Source organism: Bos taurus, chromosome 2 (assembly GCF_002263795.3).
Source record: "Bos taurus isolate L1 Dominette 01449 registration number 42190680 breed Hereford chromosome 2, ARS-UCD2.0, whole genome shotgun sequence".
Lineage (NCBI taxonomy): Eukaryota > Metazoa > Chordata > Mammalia > Artiodactyla > Bovidae > Bos > Bos taurus.
In genome coordinates this window covers 39714190-39738368 of record NC_037329.1, presented here as the reverse complement: position 1 = coordinate 39738368, position 24179 = coordinate 39714190, and the positions used below count along the sequence as shown (strand labels likewise).

General features: G+C 37.8%; 1 protein-coding gene across 7 annotated transcripts in view; it reads left to right on the top strand.

Moving 5' to 3' along the window:
- The window catches only part of GPD2 (glycerol-3-phosphate dehydrogenase 2), a 236497-nt gene that overhangs the window by 150458 nt on the left and 61860 nt on the right, over positions 1 to 24179 (top strand). For all 7 annotated transcript variants that reach the window (XM_059892151.1, XM_059892154.1, XM_059892145.1 and 4 more), the window contains 3 exon segments: positions 15530 to 15654; positions 16969 to 17066; positions 18065 to 18228. In XM_059892151.1, coding sequence (XP_059748134.1) covers positions 15530 to 15654; positions 16969 to 17066; positions 18065 to 18228 — 387 coding nt within the window.

The following is a 24179-nucleotide window of genomic DNA, read 5'->3' as shown; positions in this document are numbered from 1 at the left end:
ATAGAAGGAAGAGAAAAAGTCTTGAGGTTTTCATAATGAACATTTATTTGCATTGTTACCATCTGCATTTTCTTGGGAATCAATTTTCATTTGTTTCATTTGTAATATTATTTGATAAACATAATATGCACAATTCTCCTCACGTTCTTGGGCAGGTCTCTAGGATCGATAAAATTGCTTCTCTGTTTAACACTTCCATGGCCAGTCCCTGAACAAGAGCACAGCCTAGGAGCTTGGGGATACAGGCTGCCAAAGGAGAGCTGGAATGACGAGAATCTGATATAGTCACCCCCTCAGAGGGCTTCACGCTGTTTCTTTTTCAGCTCTTTTCTTTTATGTGACTACCTGGATGTATCAGGGATCAACTAGTCCCGTTCTGGTTTAAAATCTTGTTTGTAAACTTAACTTTTATGACTTCAATTCAGATTCCAGAGAATACTGCCTCTTGCTAGAAGAAAACATTAATTGTAGTTCTCCTGTTTAAAAATGTATATATACTTCTAGCTTACGAATGGCACCTGGCTAATAATTCCTGAATTCTCACTGCAGCCCCTTCAAGTCTAAGATAGTATAGGATAGCGAGTAAGGACAAAGGCTATGAGATTAGAACAGAGTGGGATCAATCAGCTTCATCATTTACCAGCTCCATGAACTTCAGTTAAGTGTCTTAACCTTGTGGAGAGCCTTAAGGTTCTCAGACATAATGGAGGATAACAACACTTCTGCATAAATAAAGATTTGTGAAAAGCAGGAGGTATGAGCATTGAGTTAAAAAAAGATGCAGAATAGGGAGAGCCATGGAAGATAATGCATTCTGGGAATTACAAACCTGCACCCCCCACCCTCTTCCACCACCGCCCTATTTTAGGATAGTAGAATTGCAGCAGATCAAAGTTTGCTATTTCCTGGACATTGCTAATTAGACTAGGTTGCAATTGCTACTAATCTGGAAATTTGATGTAATTCAGTGATTACATTAGAGGGACTGTCTTTGTCAGGAGTGGGGTGGGGAGGATTAGAGAAACTGTGCCAGAGGTATTTGGAAAAATTAGACTTTGAGACTTACTAGATTAATTTTGAAGAAGAATAATGATAAAGGAGATAGAGGTCTGTCAATATTAAAGTGTATTCTGCTGCTGTTGCTGCTAAGTCACTTCAGTCGTGTCCGACCCTGTGCGACCCCATAGACGGCAGCCCACCAGGCCCTGCTGTCCCTGGGATTCTCCAGGCAAGAACACTGGAGTGGGTTGCCATTTCCTTCTCCAATACATGAAAGTGAAAAGTGAAAGTGAAATCGCTCAGTCGTGTCCAGCTGTTTGCAACCCCATGGACTGCAGTCTACCAAGCTCCTCCGTCCATGGGATTTTCCAGGCAAGAGTACTGGAGAGGGGTGCCATTGTCTTCTCCGAAAGTGTATTTTAAAGCTACTTTAAATAAAATAGTTTGCAGAAGAGACAAGAGAGACCAGTGGAACAAAAGTAAGAGGCTAGAAATAGATCTGAATACATAAAATTTAGGATATGATAAAGGCAGCATTTCATATTTGTAATTATTGGTTATTTAATGTGTTGTTGAAGTGTCCACTTTCCCAAGTTTATGCTTATATTTACATATATATTTATGTATATTTATCTTCTATTTATCATACTCTCTGTGAACCAAAGATTTAATAGTAAAACACCACAAACCTATTAGAAGAAATTTTTAAAAATGGAGTAAGAAAGAATGTTTTTAAGCATGACATCAGTAAAACCATTTTCTTTTGGAAAATCCTGTTTAAACTTGATTTCATAAAAGTTAAAATTTATCTGTATAAGTTTAATATAATATATATGTTATATTAAATGTAATATATGATATTAATATAAATGTAATTTATATATTATATTAAATGTAAATATATTTAGTAATAATGTAATATAATACTTTTATACTTCCCTGGTGGCTCAGATGGTAAAGAATCTGCCTGCAATGCAGAAGATCTGGATTCAGACTCTGGGTTGGGAAGATCCCCTGGAGGAGGGCATGGCAACCCATTCCAGTATTCTTTCCTGGAGAATCCCATGGACAGGGGAGCCCTGCAGGCTATAGTCCATGGGGTTGCAAAGAGTCAGACGTGACTGAGTGACTAAGCACAGCAATATATTATATATATAATAAATATAATAAGCACCTGAGAAACTGGAAAAATACCATAACAGAATTTGTTATATATTATTTTTAGCTTTTCTATATCCTTTTGTTTTAGTATGTCTATGATAAAATACAAATAGCAGGACTTTTCTTTATTTTTTAGTGTTTGATAGAATCTGTGTTTCAGTAGGCATGTTTGGTCCGTCTCCGTTGATTTGGATGCCACGTGCTTTTAGTTTGTGTTTTTTACCTTACAGCTTTTTTTTGTTTTGTTTTCCTTTTATTTCCTTCTTTCCTTCTCCATTTTAAATCAGCTTTGTATCACTCTCTGTTTCCATACATTAAACTCTGCAGATATAGTTACTGTCTCCTTCAAGTCCCCCCAGAGATTTTTCTCAGAACCAAATCAAGGCTTCTGCCCTGTCATGATCTTGGACATCCTGCAGACCGACTCCCAGACAGCTGGTGGTGCCCTGGCCCAGGTCTCCCCTCCAGGCTGGGTCCCTCTTCCTGCCTCCTGCGCATGTCACAGTAGATGGTCCACAGCAGCAGGCAGTGGTCAGCAGCCCCTTCTTCAGTCCTGGCTTTCCAGCACTGGTCTGCCTTCTTCCCCTCTCCCTACCTCTTGCCTTTCAGGAACTGAAATCTGGGTTACTTGTGTCAGTTTCTAGACCCAAATTCCACCAAGACATAGGCTTGGATCTAACTACTCCTCTCTGAGTTTCACTACATCTGTGGCTCATGAGGAGTTTATTTTTGAGGCAACCATGACTTAAATATGTGTGTGTTGTGTGTGTACATACATATATGTATATATACACATACATGTAAAAATATATGTATGTAAAATTTTCTCTTGTGTTTGGAGAAAAGTTTAAAGCTAAACTTACAGTGCCATATTGATCAAAATTTTACTTATAGAGTATTTATTAGCAAAATGAGTGTAGTTTGGTTTAATAAATTGGGTCCCTTCAGTTATCCAGAGAGGTTTATAAGTATTTACAGGGAAAATGGCTAAAATGTATTGTACATTGAAAAACAAGTTGTGAAAAATGAGTTTGTTAATTGTATTTGTTTTTGAAGCAAAAAAGTACACAGGTTTACAAGCATAGGAAGTTTTTTGTAGAATATATGGTATGTTTTTAATAGTTAAAATTAGTTATGTCTGAATTTTGTAAATAGGAAACCAGCAGTGTGTTATTCTCTCTTTTCATAATTTTATATTGTTTGGATAGTCCTTCTCTCTTTGAACATTGGCTGGTTTTATGATAAAATAGTAAAAAGAGAAAGCAACATCAGCAACTTCCTTATTCCCCTGAAATTGTATTGCTATTGTTGTTGAGTTGCTAAGTCACGTCTTGTCTCTTTGTGACCCCGTGGACTGCAGCATGCCAGGTTCCTCTGTCCTCCACTATCTCCCAGAGATTGCTCCAATTCATGTCCATTGAGTCAGTGATGCTGTCTAACCATTTATGTATAACTGTGTAACTATAATTAATGTTATAGCTTAATACATTCTTGTGCCTCCATAATCAAGTGTGTGTGTGTGTGTGTGTGTGTGTAAGGAGCACAAAGTATGTTAATGACATGTTCTAACTTAACAAATATCTTCATTAATGGTGTATCTGTTTCTAATATAAAACTAGAAATAGGTATAATAACCAATCCAATGTTATATAGCTCTGTATAATGTTAGCATTTACTGTTAGAAAACACTAGGCTTAAAGCATAGAATCCTGATCATGAGGATTAACAAGCCAGGATTGCTTTACAGCTTTACAGAAGTGTTATTTTATAGAGAAATTTATCTTTCGTATAAAATACGCAGCCTTTGGGTTAGTCACTTTTCTTACTAATTTCAGTGGCTTTCTGAAATCCAAAAGTAAGTGCCCAAAGCTTTTCTAAAGAAAGATAAACTTCCCTTTCCTTAAATGACATCCTTTTTCCTTCATGGGGCATATGGCTTTAATAGCTATGTTTATGGTACTAATGTACAGAGTGTCTGTACTTTTTGATTTGTGTGTTATTACCTGGGTGCCTCTGATATTTATTTCATAGCTATTACTCTGCCCTTTTTATATAAAAATAGTTAAATAATGCCATATCTGAAAACTTACTATAATGAAATAAAGATTCAGAGAGTTTAAATGAAAATATAATCTTGCAGTACTGTGGTATTGAAGGTAGGAAATAACCCACATGTTCAGAAATAGGGAACTGAATAAATAAATCATTGTAAATATTTAATGTATTACTATTCACATGTTAGAAATGAAATTATAGAAAAATATATATTGACATGGAGAGATGTTTACAATAAACAATGTTAAATGAAAAAAATGGAATGTATTATACAATCCTATTTTGATAAAAATGTGCATATGTGATTATATACATGCACAGAAAATGTGAACATTTAAACACCCAAATGTCAACTGTGGTTATCTCTGAATGGTGTGATTACAGGAGAGTTTTATTTTGTTCTCTTTACTTCTCTGCATTTATTATATTGAGCATGTTTGCATGTATAATAAGATAATCAGTAAAAGGTATTAAAATATACTTCTGTTCTGTTTCATGTTGTGAAAGTTAAATGTCGTACCATTCTTCCCCTTAGATGGTAATTATCCCTCTAAATTCATCCAACTGTCTTGATCCATGAGTTGGTTTAGTTGGAGGTGCCTAGTAGCTAGACATTCTCACTCAGAGTAGAAAAGGCAAATCTATAATGAGCTGTGTTTAATTCATATCCCTGGCTGTACCTTGAAGATACAATTTTAACTTCAGAGGTGGGTAAAGATGACTGAAAGGTAGATTTCAAGTTCACTTTTTTCTACTGCTGTAACTAAGCTTGTTATTCCGCGTAAGAGTTTCAGAATAATCTCACTCCAAATATTAATACTTTACCACTACCATGAAATTCATTTGAATACCTACATAGAGCAATCAATTATAAAAACAAAAAATTGAATAATTATACCACTCCCAAATGTTCAGGTTCATCTCAGCAGTGATAGAATATATTGGTTTCCATAAAAAGCAACTTCTGGAAAGAGACAAAAAATAGCTATTCCTCATAAAATCTTGAACAAGTTTAGCAAATTATTGTAAATGTACAGAGGCCAGCCCTTCACTGCTGCTCATTCTTTCCACTTGGAGAAAAGATCTTCCCTGGTGCCTTAGATCCACAGCCAGGCACAGTTACTGGAAGCCTGGGTGCATTATTTTTGACCTTCTTCAAATTTAATTACTTTACCTAAGATCCAAAATGTTAGCGTTGAATGTCGCTTATAAGTAGTGTTCATTCTCTCTCAGACGATAAAACAGCATTCTCTCGTCACTTTCTTGCTTTACACTGGGGGGAAAAAAACTAGTTAAATTTTTTATTTCAGATTGGTGGGGAAAAAAAAGTTTGAATTTTTGAGAGGTGAAACAAAAGGAGCACCTTAGGTAGTGGAACCATGCAAGATCATTGTCTTTGCTGCCATCAGCTAATCAAAGGAAGAAGCAGTTCTAGCTACTAATAATGTCCTGATTTTGCATTACTTTCCTCCTTCCTCATTCCATCGTTCTCATGCAACAAAAACGAGAAATACAGAACATTTAGCATAAAAGCAGTTGAAAACGTTGAAGTGTTTTCTTAGAGTCTCTTTTTCCCCCTTGGTTTTGAGGTTCTGAAAAATTTTGGTAATACTTTCAGGTTACATGGTGCTTTAATATTTATCAATTTGGCTGTAACTTCATAGATATTAAATTTTTTGTTTTTTGATGTTTGGAGATTTTGGGGTTTTTTTTTTTTTTTGCTCTGGAAGGAGCACTATCATTTCTCTTCAGAGATTCTGGTAGGTAGTTTGATGATATGCCACTGGAAATAATGGAATAAGATAAAACCAGCCTATTTTGACAGAGAAGCCCATTTTAACTTTTGTTGGTATTCACTAGGGTTTCTCACATAAGTACATGTGAGTAACTTTTCTAAATGTCCAATTCTTGCAAAAGCAGTTTTGAGACTTTTAAGTGTTAGCTGTCACTTAAAATATCCTGAAATATCCTCCTGAGATGGCTTGCTGATTTCTAGAGTAGTTCCCTGCCTCACACTGTGTCAGTTTGGGAAAGAAAAAAAAATCCATCCTGATAACACAGCCCATAAAATTCTCTCTTCACATTACTCTCCAGTTACCATCTTCTGCCTTGTGAGGTGGACTCTATATTGCCCTACTCCTGCTGTGTGGTCCTCTAGATGGTCCCCTGCACTCCAGCCCCTCAGTGAGAAGCAGACCCTACATAAATTGGGCTGTTTCAGTCATCTGCACTCTTTTGCTTAAGCTGATCTCTGCTGATGATAACTCCCTTCCACCTCCCTCCACCCATTTGAACATGTCCTCCCCTCTAGACTCAGTCTTTCTCCAAGATCCCTCCCCTGACACAATTAAAAAAAAAAAAATCCACCTTGGCTGTAGTTATTGTTCACACTGGGAATTGTTGTGGTGACCCAAGGATGAAAGAGCAGAGGCACACTAGCTTTTGCCAAAAGCAGGGAAAGGACTCAGAATTTCCTTACATTCAGTCCTTTGTGGCCCTCAGTCAGAATCCAGATACGAGGAACTCAGGCCACTCATGCCACATGTGTCTTTCTGTTGCCTCCTGTCCCCCTCTGTCTCTCTCCATCAGATTTCCTAGACAACCCATACTTGACCTTTCATAGCCACATGATCTCTAGGAAAGGATTCTGAGGTTCTCTTTGGTCCTGGTCTTTCTCTTATATTCAAAAGCCTGAAGGATCAAAAACTCTCCTAACATTCTAAACAATCCCCTTCTAACTATGTTTATCTCTCAGGTGGGGAGGGAACCAAGCTTCCCCGATTCCTGAACATCCTACAGAATTCCCTTCTAACTACTCTAACTTCTCAGAGTTGGGAAGGACCAAGCTTCCCCCACTCCTGCAAGTTCCCTTAACCCTTCAGATTCTTCTGATGGGACAAAGATTTCACTTTCCACCAAAGGGAAAATCCAAGATTTTTATCAGTTGATCTGCCCCTGATATCGGAGTCAATTTGAGCACTATTTGGTCTGTATTTTAGCTATAAAACTGAATACAGAAAGGAAAGATGACTTTTTGACACAGGATGGCCATGATACTCTTTAGACTTTGCAGAAAACTGGTTAAAGTAAAATTTTTTTCTTGGAAACTGCAAAGCCAGTTCTTTTTGCATATGCAATTAAAAACAACTAGCTTGTTCACCCCACTCCAGTACTCTTGCATGGAAAATCACATGGGCGGAGGAGCCTGGTAGGCTGCAGTCCATGGGGTCGCTAGGCGTCAGACATGACTGAGCGACTTCACTTTCACTTTTCACTTCCATGCATTGGAGAAGGAAATGGCAACCCACTCCAGTGTTCTTGCCTGGAGAATCCCAGGGACGGGGGAGCCTGGTGGGCTGCCATCTATGGGGTTGCACAGAGTCGGACATGACTGAAGCGACTTAGCAGCAGCAGCAGCAGCTTGTTAAAAGGCCTGCCTAAGGAAAAGCTTGAAGTTAACCTTTTCCATGTCCTTGTTGCCTGAGACCTCAGCCTTGGATAAATTCAGTTCAGTTCAGTTAAGTCCCTCAGTCATGTCCGACTCTGCGACCCCATGGCGCCAGGTTTCCCTGTCCATCACCAACTCCTGGAGCCCACTCAAACTCATGTCCATCTCATCGGTGATGCCATCCAACCATCTCATCCTCTGTGGGCAAATTAGAACTTCGAAAAAAAAAACAGTGGGATCACAGAGACATTTTAAATCTCAAGCGGAAAACTATGAGATCTCTGTCTGTCTGTCTATCTGGATTTATGTATGTTTCAGTGTGTGTCTTTTTTTTTTTTTTTAACAATATTGCTGAAGTTGTAAAGGAGTTCTAATTTAACTGGCCTAAAGAAAAGTATGTGCTTAGAAATCAGACAATTCTAAATACAAGAGAATTAACCTAAAAGAATTTCAAATTCACGTGAACTGGGAAATAGTCAATATTAAATATCTAGTATTAATGTTTGTTTGCTAATCTAATATAGACATGTCTAAGAGTCATTAACATTAAGCATAGTATTTTCATTGTACCTTGGTTTATTATAAGTTAAATATTGTTATATTATTATATCTGTTACAAGTTTGTCAGCAAGGAAAGTACCTCTAGTGAAGAGACTTCAAAAAATATATAAATGAAAGATGAGCGTTTAGATAAACTCTATTAAGAATAATTATACTTTAGAAATTTCTGTCTAAAACAGTTTCTCTAGATTTTGGTAACCTGAATTTCTATGGTTGTGCTAAACTAAGTGACGGAAGTTTATTGAATAGCTAGGTCATTTTCAAATAAAATAAGATTCTGAAACATTAATTATTGAACACTAACTTCCTCTTACAGAGAAACTAGAGATTTTGGACTATTAATGAATAATGTTTGATGCTATCCTGAGATGTTCTCTAAAAATTTTTTTTTAGAAATTATCACTGGTGTTTATGTTCACCAGTCTATAGAATGCTAGTGTAAAGATCAGTTCTTGGTTGCTTAAGGAAAGTGGGATGTGTGTTTTCAGTAAAGAAGGTATGAGAAATGAAATTACATTTTATGAGGGGAAAAGGAAGTAGGTCTGACAGGTGGCTGTTTCAGGATGGAAGAACAAAGTAATGGGTACTGAGAGTGATAAGAAGGTTTTATAGAAAATGGACCCCAAAGGAAGAGTTTTGTGCATAAATACAAGTTTTCTTGAGATGTTGAACTGCCTTTGATAATGGATATCAAGTTTCTTTACCTCTGAGGTGATCTGTTCTGTGTTTACCTTTGAAATCTTTTGTTAACTTTAGCTAAGTGAATATATTGTTTCACAGTGATCTATATAATCCTATCTGAGTGTTACAAACCTTTTTCATATTTATTGAAAACACTTCCTAAATCATTTGACTTCTAACTAACTTTGGGATACTTCAGAGGGCCCCTGAAACATCCCAAAGAGAAATATTAAACTACCTGAGTTCATTTGACATGTTAAATTACATGGAAAGTATTGTTGGAGGAGTGATGTATCTTCTCAGATTATATTTTATGGTTGATGTTACTAATACAGATATCCTAGAAATTATCTGAAATTCATGAAAATCTGATATGTTCTGGTAAAATGTTGTCAGTTATAATTCTAGTTATCATATTAAAGTGTTCAGTATTACAGCAATGACCAGGCTACCTTGCCAATTGCAATTTAATCAGATTTTAAACATGCCTTCTATGGTTTCACTCTGATGCCTTTGCAAGAATACTGCTACTTCAAGATTTATGGAAAAGACTTATAAGATTAAACAATAAACAATTTTTTTTATCTGGTAAACTGGTAACAGACTGGAATTTAGTCTACTGTCTGTGTTAAGAGAACAAAGTTTACTTAGAATGCAGCTTTCGATAACACATAATGAATTTCTTTGCTTTTAAGTGATTTATATTTGTTTTTAAAATCTTTTGTTACTTTGGTAAAGTAAATAAACATTATTTAAGATTATGGTACACGTAGACAAAGCTCATTTTGCTTCTACAAAAAAATAAGCTCTCGTGGTTAGACTTTTGCTATCCTGATGTCCTTAAAACATGGCAATCAGTATCAGTTCAGTTCAGTCACTCAGTCGTGTTCGACTCTTTGCGACTCCATGAACTGCAGCACGCCAGGCCTCCCTGTCCATCACTAACTCCCAGAGTTTACCCAAACTCACGTCTATTGAGTCGGTGATGCCATCCAGCCATCTCATCCTCTGTCGTCCCCTTTTCCTCCCGCCTTCAATATTTCCCAGCATCAGGGTCTTTTCAGATGAGTCAGTTCTTTGCATCAGGTAGCCAAAGCATTGGAGTTTCAGCTTCAACATCAGTCCTTCCAATGAACACCCAGGACTGATCTCCTTTAGGATGGACTGGTTGGATCTCCTTGCAGTCCTAGGGACTCTCAAGAGTCTTCTCCAACACCACAGTTCAAAAGCATCAATTCTTCGGTGCCCAGCTTTCTTTATAGTCCAACTCTCACATCCATACAAGACTACTGGAAAAACCATAGCCTCGACTAGATGGACCTTTGTTGACAAAGTAATGTCTCTGCTTTTTAATATGCTGTCTAGGTTGGTCATAGCTTTTCTTAGAAGGAGCAAGCGTCTTTTAATTTCATGGCTGCAGTTACCATCTGCAGTGATTTTGGAGCCCCCCAAAATAAATTCAGCCACTGTTCCTACTGTTTCCCCATCTATTTGCCATGAGGTGATGGGACCGGATGCCATGATCTTAGTTTTCAGAATGTTGAGCTTTAAGTCAACTTTTCACTCTCCTCTTTCACTTTCATCAAGAGGCTCTTTAGTTCTTCTTCACTTTCTGTCATAAGGGTGGTGTCATCTGCATATCTGAGGTTATTGATATTTCTCCTGGCAATCTTGATTCCAGCTTGTGCTTCATCCAGTCTAGCATTTCTCATGATGACAATATACAGCCTTGACATACTCCTTTTCCTATTTGGAACCAGTCTGTTGTTCCATGTCCAATTCTAACTGTTGCTTCCTGACCTGCATATAGGTTTCTCAAGAGGCAGGTCAGGTGGTCTGGTATTCCCATCTCTTTTGGAATTTTCCACAGTTTATTGTGATCCACACAGTCAAAGTAGTCTACTCCTAAATCGGAAAATTAAAAATGGGTGAACAGAAGCTGTTAAATCAGAGTCAGGGCTATGGGAGATCCAAGACAACTACTTGACTTTTCCCAGTCCCTGACAAACGTCATTTTTTGATGGGCTAAAGCCTTCCCTGGCTACAAGGTTAATATGAAAAAATTATATGTCACTAAATACTAAGTTTTGTTAATTGTTAAACTAAGTTTCTAGTTTTGTTAATTAATGTCTAGTGTTTACTAACACTCACTTCTGAAATAGTTCCTTGTTGTTATGGTATACTGCTAAAAGATTTACTTAAGTTATTAAAAAGGACACTCTAAGTTTGTTTCTAAAGCTTATCTCAATAAGCAATCATCAGATAAAGATCAGATGCTCCATGATGTACAACCAGGAGATTAACACCTGGCTATAATCATTTAACTAAGTCAGATGATCTGGGGTATACTGGGCCTACACCTAAGGAAAGTTCTTGACTTAAATTCTTGTTTGTGATGTTACTAATAACTGCTAGCTATATTATTTTCTATGTCACTTGTTTCAGAAGATTGTTTCTTATATTACTAAATGTGTGACTGAGCCTGTGATAAAATGTTGATGTGCAGTTCCATATGATCAATGATTGTAATAATGTAACTCTAGATATGGGAAGAAGCAACAAGAGGGAATATTTTCCTGGACCAAGAGGCTAGTAAGACAGGTATGGTCCAGAGACTTTTGCTACTTGCAAGGCCTGTTCCAATAACAGCACACTGAGTGCCCTATCAATGGAATCTTCCCTAGACCTGGGAATAAGTCTGCCCAGCACTGCAGATTACAGTGGCCATGAAATCCCCCCAAAACATGGTTAAATATGTGGCTATGAAGGGACCCTGCTGACTGGAAGTTGGCACTTGCCAGCTGCCTCTACAAAGATTACATCGTGACCACTGCAAGCTGCTGATCTTCAACACCCCCTGAAAGGAGTTCAGGGTGGAGATCAGAAATAAGGCACTCTGTGCTCTGGAATAAAACCAGAAGAACTGGCCTTCAGATAGTCAGATGTTTTAGGTAAAGATTTTATGAGCCCAAATCCTTGTACCTTCAGGTACCCAGAGAAACACTAACATCATGACCCACTGTCTGGGCCTGGTTCTCCTGGCTAGCCCCTGAGCAGCTTTCTACTTCTATTCATCTTTGGGCCATGTACCTTTAACTTTCTTGTTAAGTTTGTTTCTTCTAGAATACAACAAATCCCCAAGTGGTAGTACGACAAGAATATTCCCTGACCAACACCCAGACAATGCTGAAACAAGTCCACCTTATCATCCCATGGACTCTCATCTGTCTGCATAAATGCACCTGGACAGAGACCAGGCCAAGGGAACCCAGAGCCCCAGACGCCCCTGTACAGCCTGAAGAAGTCAGAGAACTTATTGCCCCTTTCCCTTTGAGGCTGGGTTCCCAAATGCCTGAGAAGGGAAATAAGTAGATAGTTAGACATGAGCAGGGTATCAAAAGGGGCCAAAGAATTGGCCCTAAAAATAAAGAGAGGGAGGAATGTGGTGACCCAAGGACAAAAGAGCAGATAGAACCAAGGAGGGTCTTGGAATGCAGGAATGGAAAAACCAGACCCTTATCGTCCTTCCCTCCCCTGTGTTGTAACTATTAATGGGACAGTATAACCTGTGTCCCCTCCTACCCCATAGGGAGAAGGTATTTATTTGCCCTGCTCTTACCCTACCCAGTATCCATGCCTTATCCAATCAGCAAATGACCCACAAGACCCCTATCTCACTCCTTGTACCCTGGGTATAAAAGTGGACTAAGGACCTTTGTTCAATGTTGATTCTCCCTTGAGCTGGCCCGCTGTTCTAACAGCGTCTCCCACTGTAATAAACTTTATTTCCCTCTCATTCTGTCTCATGCCTGGAAATTCTTTTCCAACCCGCGCCCGGACCACAACAATTGTGTCATCCATAAAGAAAGTGAAAGTGTTAGTCACTCAGTTGTGTTCGACTCTTTGGAGCCTCATGGACTGTAGCCCACCAGGCTCCTCTGTCTCCATGAAATTCTCCAGGCAAGAATACTGGATTGGGCAGCCATTCCCTTCTCCAGACCATCTTCCTAACCCAGGGATCGAACCTAGGTCTCCTGCATTGCAGGCAGAGTCTTTACCATCTGAGCCACCAAGGAAGCCCCATCCATAAAATACCCCCCAAATTTTGTGACCTCAAACAAGAATATTTTTTTCCTACACAGTGTCTGCGAGTCAGGAATCTGCCTGGGCCCTCTGACTCTCAGTTTCTCACAAGCTGCAGTGCTTTGTAGCAATTGACATGGATGTTGACATGATTCAGAGCCTTACAGGTTATTGGACTGAGGCCTCAATTCCTTGTGACCTATTGACTGGGGGATCCATGGGTTCTTTGACTCAGAACAAGACAGCTTGCTTCGGAAGTGGACAGCCATCATCATGACTGTATTCTGTTGATTAGAATAAGACACTAGGTCCAGTCCACACTCTAGGGTGGGGGATTACATACTAGGAAATGAGGCTGACTGGGGACTAAGCATCTTCTCCCACAGCCTGTGTGTACCTTTGGGCAGGTGGGAGCCAGGGGCTGCATGGAAGACTGCTTCTCCTCTCTCAGTCTAAGGTCCCTGCCTCTCATGGTGTGGGCATCTTAATGCCACGACTGCTTCTAAGACTGGAAGAGAGGTGTGTTTTAAATAATCTGGCTCTTAAATGCCATTTGAAAGTCAACTCCCTCATCTGATCTTCAACTGAAGAAAAAGTGGTATATTTTAGTGCTGGAAGAAGAAGTCTGTGTTGGATTTACTAAGTAAAGTTGATAGAACTCATCAACACAGTGCATTCTAAAGAGATTGCAAATGTAATCACCACTAAGCAATTTGGGATTTATATTCTGAGTTTAATTTTTGACTGCCTTTAAGATAAGAGTCCACTGCATTTTCAAATGAAACACCCATGAAACTTTGCTTCCTTTTGTTCACTTGCCTCTCTCTTGGTTGGGAACCACTAAACAGCTTGGTCCATGTCTATTTCATTTCTAATGCTAGCACTTTCGCCGGCACTTAGGCTCTCAAAAATATGTACTAACATGAAATATTTTTGTGTGTTTAATATATCCTGTACCAAATTAGCTAAATATTGCTAGCATTTTCATTGTTTAGAACTCTACAGATCTTTTTCTGGCATAAATACTTAAAAAGAGTGACCTGGATCTATTATACCTGTAATTTCTGTGTTATTTTGCTAGTTCATTAGAGCATTAGCAGTTTTGCCCTTGAATCAAAGTTCTCTACTTTTCTCTCCACAGTTTCCAAATATTTTGTCCTTTTGAGTCAAGGGAATTGCCCTGATTTTATGATGACATTTGGGTACGATATTTAAACTGTTAAAAAGTTATAAAAACGACCCTTTGGTATTAAATGTAATAAATGGCTCTGAGTTGAATGCATGCACAGGTTCTCTTATATGAGCTCTGTGAGCCCAAACTGCTCCAGTTACATATTCTCGTTGTAATTGGACTCTATGACATTCTCTCATCCCCCAAGAGTACGCCAAGCCATGAACATTCCTCCTGGCTTCGTGTTGATGTATACTTTGGGTCTTTTGAAGTTTTGGATTTCATCTGTAACTAGCGTATGGGACTCATAGTACTGTTGGTCCTCCCAATCCTGAAGAAGCAGAGGTGTGTCTGCAAGAAAACAAAACTTATTTCATTCCTAAGAGAGTTATTGCAATTCTCAAAGAGAAAGGAGGCTGGAATGACTTGTCCTTGTTCAGCCTCACCTTTCCCAAGATTACTGTCTTTGCTCATGGGTACTCTGTACTGGGTTCATTTGTCCTGGCCTGTATTTTTCTTTGTAATTCTACAGTGTTGTGCTTGCATGTCTTCAATTAGACTGTAAACTCAACATCAGAGGGTATCCTCTCCTTTTTTTCTTCTGTTTTGATGTCTTTGATCTCTTTTCCTGTCTTACACCCACTCTCACACCACTCTGGCAAGAGGAAAATGCATGTGGACGGCTAGTCTAGATTCATGGTGATGCGTTAGAGTTGGGGCTTTCCAGGTGGCGCTAGTGGTAAAGAATCTGCCTGGCAATGCAGGAAATGCCAGAGACGCAGGTTTGGTCCCTGGCTCAGGAAGATCCCCTGGAGGAAGGTAATGGCAATCCATTCCAGGGTTCTTGCCTGGAGAACCCCATGGACAGAGGAACCCGGTGGGCTACAGTCCACAGGGTCACAGAAGGTCAGACATGACTGACTGACCACACATGCATGTGCATTAGAGTTGACTGAAGTTGAGAGGCTGGCACATGTCTGGACCCTTTTAGTGAGGAGTTAAATGTCAGTTCCCAAAGGCATCGTAACAATACTGAGTTAACTTTACATGGATAAAGATGGGTGCCAGTCTTCCCTTCAACCCTCTAAACACACCAGAGTATATTACTGCCATGAAATTGCACTGTAATATTTTCTAGTTGTGATTCATTCACAGTTTAATATGCTTCTAGTTCTGGTTTGACTTTTCCCCCAGGAAGAGACTAAAATCTCTTCATTATAATATAGACAGTGTACTGCACTTTGAATACAAATTTATCCATGTTCAGAGTAATTTTTCTTGTGATTGTCTCTACCCTGGAGAAGTGCCTTTAATGAATTACATACAAATTGTGTAATTTAAGAAGTTAATTTGGTTTTCTGGTTACACAGGACTAAAAACAGCCCTTGTAGAAAGAGATGATTTCTCATCGGGGACCAGCAGCAGAAGCACTAAATTGATCCATGGTGGTGTGAGATATCTTCAGAAGGCTATCATGAAGTTGGATATTGAGCAGGTAATTGTGTATGCTGGTTGTTAAACAAAAATTGTTACTATGCTTTTTTTCTACCCAATTAAATCAGTTTTTGGGTGTTTTTTTTTTTTTAATGGCCTTTAAGATTTCTTCCTACTGGAAATACCTATTTAGTGTATTCTGCTGGAGTGTCTTTCAGGAGAGGTGTGTCAGGTTTTTTTTGTAGTTGTTGTTTTTTCCTGTAGCAACAGGTTCATGAGTAACCAGGGTCCTTTTCTACACAGACATGTCAAAGTAGCAGATTTACCAAATCACTTTTGGATGTGTTACGTTTTAACAGTTGTGATTGTTTTTTGTTTTGTTTTTCTGACCAATGGCCACCAAATTGCTACTTTCCAAGCAGGTTCAGGGGAGCTCTGTTGTAATACATAAGGAGTATTAAATTGATCTTAGCTGCAAATGCAGTCACACTGCATATTGTCACTGACATATTCTGAAGGAAAAGATGATCTGAGTCATGCTTTTTTTTTTTATGTCACACTTGGTTGTGTCCAGTCTGCCACCATTTGAAAACTGCCAAGGCAGTGTGGAAGATGACATTTCCCAGAGGGGGTTAAAAAAAAAAAAAAAACAGCTGAACTCCCTATCTGCTTTTCGTCCATGAAAAACACAGCAGCACTAACTTGACATTGTCGATTTTGACTCTGTCCCCTTTTCTTACATGTCTGTTTAGGACCTTGATGGACATAAAGAAAAGAGCGTAGGGTTTAGAATCAGATGACTTGTGATGTGCTATAACTTATTTATTCAATTTCTATGAGCCTCAGTTTTCTCATTTGTAAACATTAGTGTTATGATAGTAATGCTGGGTCTTCAGAGAGGGATAATGAAAACTAAAGACAAAAGCTTTTTCATGATCATTTCTAAAATACCATGCAACTCCTAAGTACTATGTCTGCTTGGGCTAGTGGAGGCAAGAAGAAAACGTTTAACATGAATTTGAACAATCTGTTATTTCTTACATGAGAAAATATCATGGGGGGCTGAGAAAAGGGACAATACAGACAATGCAAGATAAATTGTTACAATAATCTTGTAACTCAAGTCAGGAAAATATCTTACACCTAGGAACTCTGACAGCATGTTTTTCTCCTATGCAAATACAGTTAAGGTTTCTAAAAAATCTTTCAGGTTGACAGCATGATGTATTATTAGAAATTTGATTAGGAGGGAGCCATCCTCACTCAGAGGTAGAGAGGTTTCTGTGTATCAATCAGTTGGCAGGGTGTCTATTTGCCATCTGAAAATATTATGATCTGTTACTGCCAAACTAATTTTCTCTGTTTTGCTTTTCAGTACAGGATGGTAAAAGAAGCCCTTCATGAGCGTGCCAACCTGCTGGAAATTGCTCCCCATTTATCAGCTCCATTGCCTATTATGCTTCCAATTTACAAGTAAGCCTTTTGGTATCATCAATATACTCTTTGCTTATCCGAGGCCAATAGAACAACCCAGTTTTAATGGCAGAAGTTCCTCAGTGTGTATTTCTTAAAGTAGTTGTAATTGGTCCTAATCTTTAATCCTTTTAAAATATTTTCCTTTGTTGTATTTAAAAAGTGTGACTTTTTCTAAATTACTCTCTGCCAACTCACCTCTGAGGGCTAGATCTTGAAGGCAAAGTGGCTTGTGTTCTGCTTTTTTAATTAGTCGTTTTAAACTCCAGTTTCTGAGAGTATATAGAGGAACAACTGCATTTGCTCTGGGAAACATAAGAGGGTCATTTGCAGGCTAAAATGCAGAGCCAGAATGAATCCTGCTGCGAAATCTGAACTGACATATATCAACTCCGAACCCTAAGCCATTTTGTGTCATTTTAAATTTCTGAGTTAACCAAACCTGAAATTTGGTTTGTAGGTGTCAGATAATCGTAAATTATTAAACCCAATTTTCTGAATATTGTTAGAGCTATCCATCAAATTGACTTAAACTGGAAGACAGATAATAGGAAATACAGGATTATGTAGCTCTGTTAGCTGCATGAGTGTTGTGGGGTCTAGAAACAGATTTTATAATTTTTGTCTATATTTGTCATAGATGGTTTGAGATATCTCATGCCAATGAGTCTCTACCCTGGGTGTACATTAGAGTCACTCTGGTCTTTGCCCTCGTCTAGTTCAATTGATCTCTAGGAACACAAGATCCAGGCAGCTATGTTTGTTTTTGATGCTCCCTAGAAAGTCTAATATGCAGTCAGGTCCAGAACCACTGCCTTTGAGATGATTCATTTATGTATGTAATTCAGCTGGGCTGGTCTCAGAATAGGAAGGCACTTCTCTTGTTTCTTATGCAATACACTTCTAGATATACTTTGTTTTTCTTAATAAAAAGTATCATATAAAGTGACATTCTATACCCCGTTTGTAAAGAAACCTTTCCCCTCTTTATGCTGTAGATGGTGGCAGTTACCATACTACTGGGTAGGAATCAAGCTATATGATCTGGTTGCTGGAAGTAATTGCCTGAAAAGCAGTTATGTCCTCAGCAAATCAAGAGCCCTTGAGCATTTCCCAATGCTCCAGAAGGACAAACTGGTGGGAGCAATTGTCTACTATGATGGTACGTGATTTTTGTTTTTTCAGGATACTCATGACCCTTACAGTGTATTCTTAATGAGATAGTTTTGCATACTAATTAATGCTAATCTTACACAATACACAAACACACATGTGCACTCTGCAAGCAATGTTTTGCTTTTAACATCACTCGGTTTTGAATATTCCTTCGACTTTGAATCTCATGGTTGGTTTGGTCCGTTTTCCATCATTGTGCATTTTGGGCCCCACCTTCATGCCATTTAATTTGTTATGTGTTTGCCAGTGAACGCTTGCCTTATGAATATATTATAATGTTGAAAGCAGCTGAGGATCTGTTAGGTTTTCTAGATGAAACCTCTATTTTCAAGGGGTTATAAGCCTAGGGAAAAATGCCTCTGGGCTGAAATGGACATATTCATATTTTGCACAGGACACAATTCTTGAACATATAATTTATGTGATGAAGGTAGACGAACACTGCATCTGTTAAACTAGTCTGTTTTTTTTTTTTCTTCAGTCCCTCAGTTTTGAATGCTTATTTTATTGTTATCAGATATTTTCTAACAGTGACATTATCTAGTACCCATTTGCCTGGTGTTCAGTGTTCATTCATTGTGTTTGTGTGTGTGTTAACAAGTACAGTTTCGTACACTTTTATTTGAAGGAACTAACCACTTAACATAGCTCCAGATGAACCACAATACAACACAAAACATCACAGGAAAAGCTGTTTGTGAAATTTTACTGCGTTTCTTAAGGGAGAATGGAATTGGAAAATAGTCCAGGAATTTCTGTTTATAAATAAATAGCTGGACACAGATAACTGTACACGTTCAAAAAGTCTTAGAAATTTTGTGACACAAAGGATAGCTTAGGCCCCATAGCTCAGTGAGTTTTTAAAATCCCACTATGTGATCTTATGTATTTAGTGTTAGATATCTAAACTCTTAGTATGAAGAAATATTTTCTTTTTTTTCTTTTTTCAGGAGACTTTGATATTTATACTTCATAATACAGGATATCTTTTAGGCTACCCCCTTTGTTTCTCCTCAACGTTAGGTTTCTGAATCAATTTAGCTATCTGTCAGGCTTTCATGTATGAATGTGAAATGTATACATGAAGATGGGGCAATGGGGACAAACTCAAGAACGTATGCTAGGACCAACAATGTTAGAAAAATGTTAAGGGTCTTTGACAAACGTTAAAAGCCAGAAAATGCAGTTTACAGTGCCTTGCAGCATCTAAACACCACAGGAGGGCACTTAACTACTTTTTTGGTGCCCCTGATTGAATCTCATGTTAAAGGACAATCTTAACTGTGAATTTTCTTTCCCTTCTTCAAACCCTTAACGTTAATCCATTGTAGTTTGTTGGGTGATTACATTAAAGAGGTTTTTGGTGCAGGAGGAATCAGAAGGCATTCTGCAAATGGACCCCTGTCCATCCTGCCATGGAAATGTTTGTGCCCTTTGCCTCTTAATTTCAATCCCTCCCATGCAAACTCTCTCAAGTACTTGGCCATTTTCTCTACCACATGATCTATTGAACACAAACTACTTTTATTTGTTATTTTTATTTTTTAGCTGGTGCATATCTGAATCTCCTTGAGGGGGAGTATTAGTGGATGTCATATCTGAATTTGTGGTGTCCTGTCTTATGTTGGTTTGATATTGTTATGAATTATAGATTCTTATTGATTACATAGAGAAACCAAGGGAAATCTATGTCACATAATGCAGGAGAAACATTATCATATTAAAATCAGAGGAAGGAGAATTTCTTTAATCTACAATTGGCTTTTATAGCTTGTTACAGATTGCAAAATTATGAGTTTAGCAAAGATTACTGAAAAGTTTAAAAATTATTTTTTAAAAGAATTTCAAATTGATATTTGAAAATTGATTGTGAAACCCAAGTCTTGAAAAAGTAAAAATCATTCTGGTCACTGGAAATAGTTTCTTTTTTAATCTTGTTCTGAAATGATGTAGGTCCAACTATGTCATGCTTGAGGCAAGACAAAACAGCAACGTGAAACAGTGTAGTTCTACAGTTTCACAGCTGTATTCACAGGTAGGGCAACTCTTGTTAAACCTAATGGTGTGATGAGCAAATTAAATAACAACATGGAAATAAGGTAGAAAGGAGTATATAGAAAGGAATTAAATGTAATAAATGTGTGCCCAGAGAAAGGAAAGGATGACTTACTCTTTAACCAGAAAAATAGCATTATTATCCTGCTACCAAAGTACTTCAGAAAGGAAAAAATACTTTAGCATATACCATTGCAGTTGAATTCTGAACATTGTAATTTACAAGATAAACCTTTCTTAACAAAAGCAACAACATAACCATGCAGGAGACCCCAGTTCAATTCCTGGATCGGGAAGATCCCCTGGAGAAGGGATAGGCTACCCACTCCTATGTTCTTGGGCTTCCCTGATGGCTCAGATGGTAAAGAATCTTCCTGCAATGCGGGAGACCTGGGTCGATCCCTAGGTTGGGAAGATCCCCTGGAGGAGGGCATGGCAACCCACTCCAGTCCAGTGTTCTTGTCTGGAGAATTGCCATAGACAGAGGAGCCTGGTAGGCTACAGTCCATGGGATCCAAAGTGTCAGATGCAACTGAGTTACCAGGTTATATTTTCTTTTTTATATTATGTTAGAGAAAACGATACAGTCATCTTACTGGTTTTCTGCCTGAGACTAGTCCAGTGTTTTTACTCTGTCCCTCTTCCCGTCCTACCAGAGAGTGACCAGCTATACCGGTCTGTGGCCATTACCACTGATCGTGGGTTTCCATGTATAGGTTGGTGACTGTTGGAACTCTTCCCACATCAGCAAGAAGTGTTTAAGGCACGACAGGCTCAGGTGACTTGGCAGGCTGTGAGGTTCTTGAGCCAGCTATGGATGATTTGCCAGTTTTCTCAGAAACTTACTTGTCTTCCTCTGTCAACTTTACTCTGCTTGATCCTAGAGATCTTTGCTGCCATTCTAGTTGAACTTCACTCATCCAATCCAGTACACAGAAAATGAGATGTAATTAAAAATCATTAAATATTTAAAACCATAAGATACCCCCATTAAGCTTCTGGAAGATGCAACTGGAGAACAAAATTACAGCTTTAAATCCTTCCTTCTGAGAGTCCAGTCAGTGACAGAGAGAGATATCTGTTATTTCATACTCGATGATGCCCTTAAGTATTCCTTATGCACATGTGAAAATAGCAACCTACAAGAAATTACATTGGCTTTCCTAATGTAAATAAAAGTTGGTTACAGCCATGTTTCAAAGGGGGAATTGAAACCCAAGTTTCACTAGAATATTCATTTTTATTCCAGCCTAAAACTCACAGCATACAAATAGATGAATTCAGCTTGTGAGAGAGCAAAGCCAATTTAATCTCTGGCTCCCCCGAGGTAAATGTAGTTCACGGTCCTGCCCCCACCCCAACCTCAGCTATAATCCCTGGCTCCTGGAGGTAAAAATGCACTGAAGTGAGGAAAATTCTGCAGCAGGATATAATGATCCAAAATGACAGGGACAATAATGACAATGAATTTCATGTCTCCCAGTCATGAGCTGGAGATGCTTGACTAGGCTGACTTATACAATTAAATTGTTACAGGTACAGCAGGAGATGCAGTTAGCTGTGTGCTTTGGGGAACGATGCCTCTGGCTAAAGGCATATCGTGGAATCCAGACTCTTTTGTTAGGAACAAACTATTATTCCTCTAGGCATGTACCCACAATTGTATACTTTAATAAAAGAAAGCCTGGGTTAAAGACAAGTCTTTTAAGGTGTTGATTTTATCTAGTTTGAAAGCTTTAAAAAAAGGAAAGAAAAATCGATTACCCAGTAACACAAAGGTGATCTTTTTTTTTTTTTTTTTGGTCTTGTGTTTTCATTTTTGTTTCATTTTGTTTTTGGAGCATAAGTCAAACCTAAAGATGGTGCCTTTAATCCTCATTTACATTTTATAAACACAGTTGTTGAACTATAATTGGGTGTTATCTACTTTAAATCTGACAGATACATTGATTTCTTCAGAACAGAAATAGATACAATAAACAACCAAATAGTATGGATTTACAAATGAAATAGCTGTGCCACTATGCAAGTTTGTCTTTGTGCTTCTTAATACAGTTCTTGTGAGGTTGTTATGGTGATCCTAAAGTGGTTGTGTGAACCTCCTGGGTTGCACAGGACCTCAACTGGGGGTAAGGAAGAGTATTTTGGGACTTTTACTTAGACCTGTTTCTATCAAATTCCTTAGAAATGTCTTTTTTTACATAAGGTTTAAATGGCTATTATATATATATATATATATGTACAATAGTACAAGTATGTAATTTATAAATAAATGTCCATATTGGAGTTATATGTTGACATTTACTCTACTTCTGGAATACTCAACTTGATTTTTCTTTTTTGTACCACTGGGTTAGTAATTTGTCATCCTTTATAAATTGCAGAGAAACTCTTACATGTGGCAACCAGGAGATATGGACAAAATGTTTATTGCAGCACTGGGAATAACTTCAAAAAGCAAAATAATTCAAATATCTAGCAAGAGACAAATGAATAAGTAACCTATCGTGTATTCACATAATGGAGTAAAATAGAGCATTGAAAGTGAATGAACTAAGCTGAGCTGAACAACACGGATGAGTCTTAGAAAATATATGTTGAAGATGGTATGATAACTTGTCTTACATTTGTAAGCAATCATACTTGAAAAATGCTTTCCAGACTGTCATGGTGGCTCAGCGGTAAGCAACCCGCCTGCCAATGCAAGAGACGTGGGTTCAATCCCTGAGTCAAGAAGATCCCCTGGAGGAGGAAATGGCAACCCACCCACTCCAGTATCCTTGTCTGGGAAATCCTATGGACAGAGGGGCTTGGCAGGCTACAAGTCCATTGGGTCACAGAGAGTCAGACACAGCTGAGCGACTAAACAACAACGAAGTGCAACTGAAGCAGCCAATACTATGAAAGTAGATGGCTTAAGTTTACAAGCTTTATTGAGTTTTGAGCTGCACATCTATGAATTTAGTTTATAATGTGTTGCTCATGAAGGGTTTTGAGCCTCAAATAAATTAATAAATATAAATATAAAATATTTTTTAAGTATAAAATTATTTAAATTTTAATTGTTTTATTTGGGTCAATTTTATGCATATTGTATCAACCATCAAATTTCAGCTTTTCACAAAAATATTCTAAAGCAAAGCATCAATTCCACAAATGTCCTCATATATATTTATATATATATATATATTTACAATTTGCAGATTCTTCCAGAAAATTTGTAAAACATTCTTAGGAAAAAGGAAAATATTGTGCACACACATATGTTTACATAAGTATATATTGTCTGAAATTTATTTGAAATTTAAGGGTTAAAAAAAAGAAATTTAAGGGTTAAAGAACACTTTTTAAAAGAACTTACTCTAAAATTATCTACTTCTTGGATGTTGATTTAAAACCTATTACTTTTAATATTTTCCCTGTCTATATGAAGTTTTACACTTAAATAAATTTAGTGAATAATTTTTATCTTGATTTCCTCCTGTCAGCTTTTCCATTGTATTTCTCTTCTTGTTTTTTGTGAGTTACATAAATGAAACTGACATTATTGCTCATATAGCAGTCATATATTTTGCCCCGCAATGCTGCCTTTTTGCTATTCAGTGTATCTGGATACCAACTAATGCTAAATGAAGTTTGACATGTACCCCTAAGAAACAAAACTTATAAATTGTGGCTTCAAAGGAAACCTTGAGTAAATAGGGCACATTTGTGTCCACCCAGGCTAACATCCAACATATGCTTTAGCTTCCTGATGGTGAGACAGAGCAAAATAGCCCCTAGGAAAGCTTGCAATTGTTTACTGCTCACTTGACCATCATGTATTAAATACCATCAAATATTAAATTTATTCTCTTATAATTAGTTTTTTTTTAAGAAAAT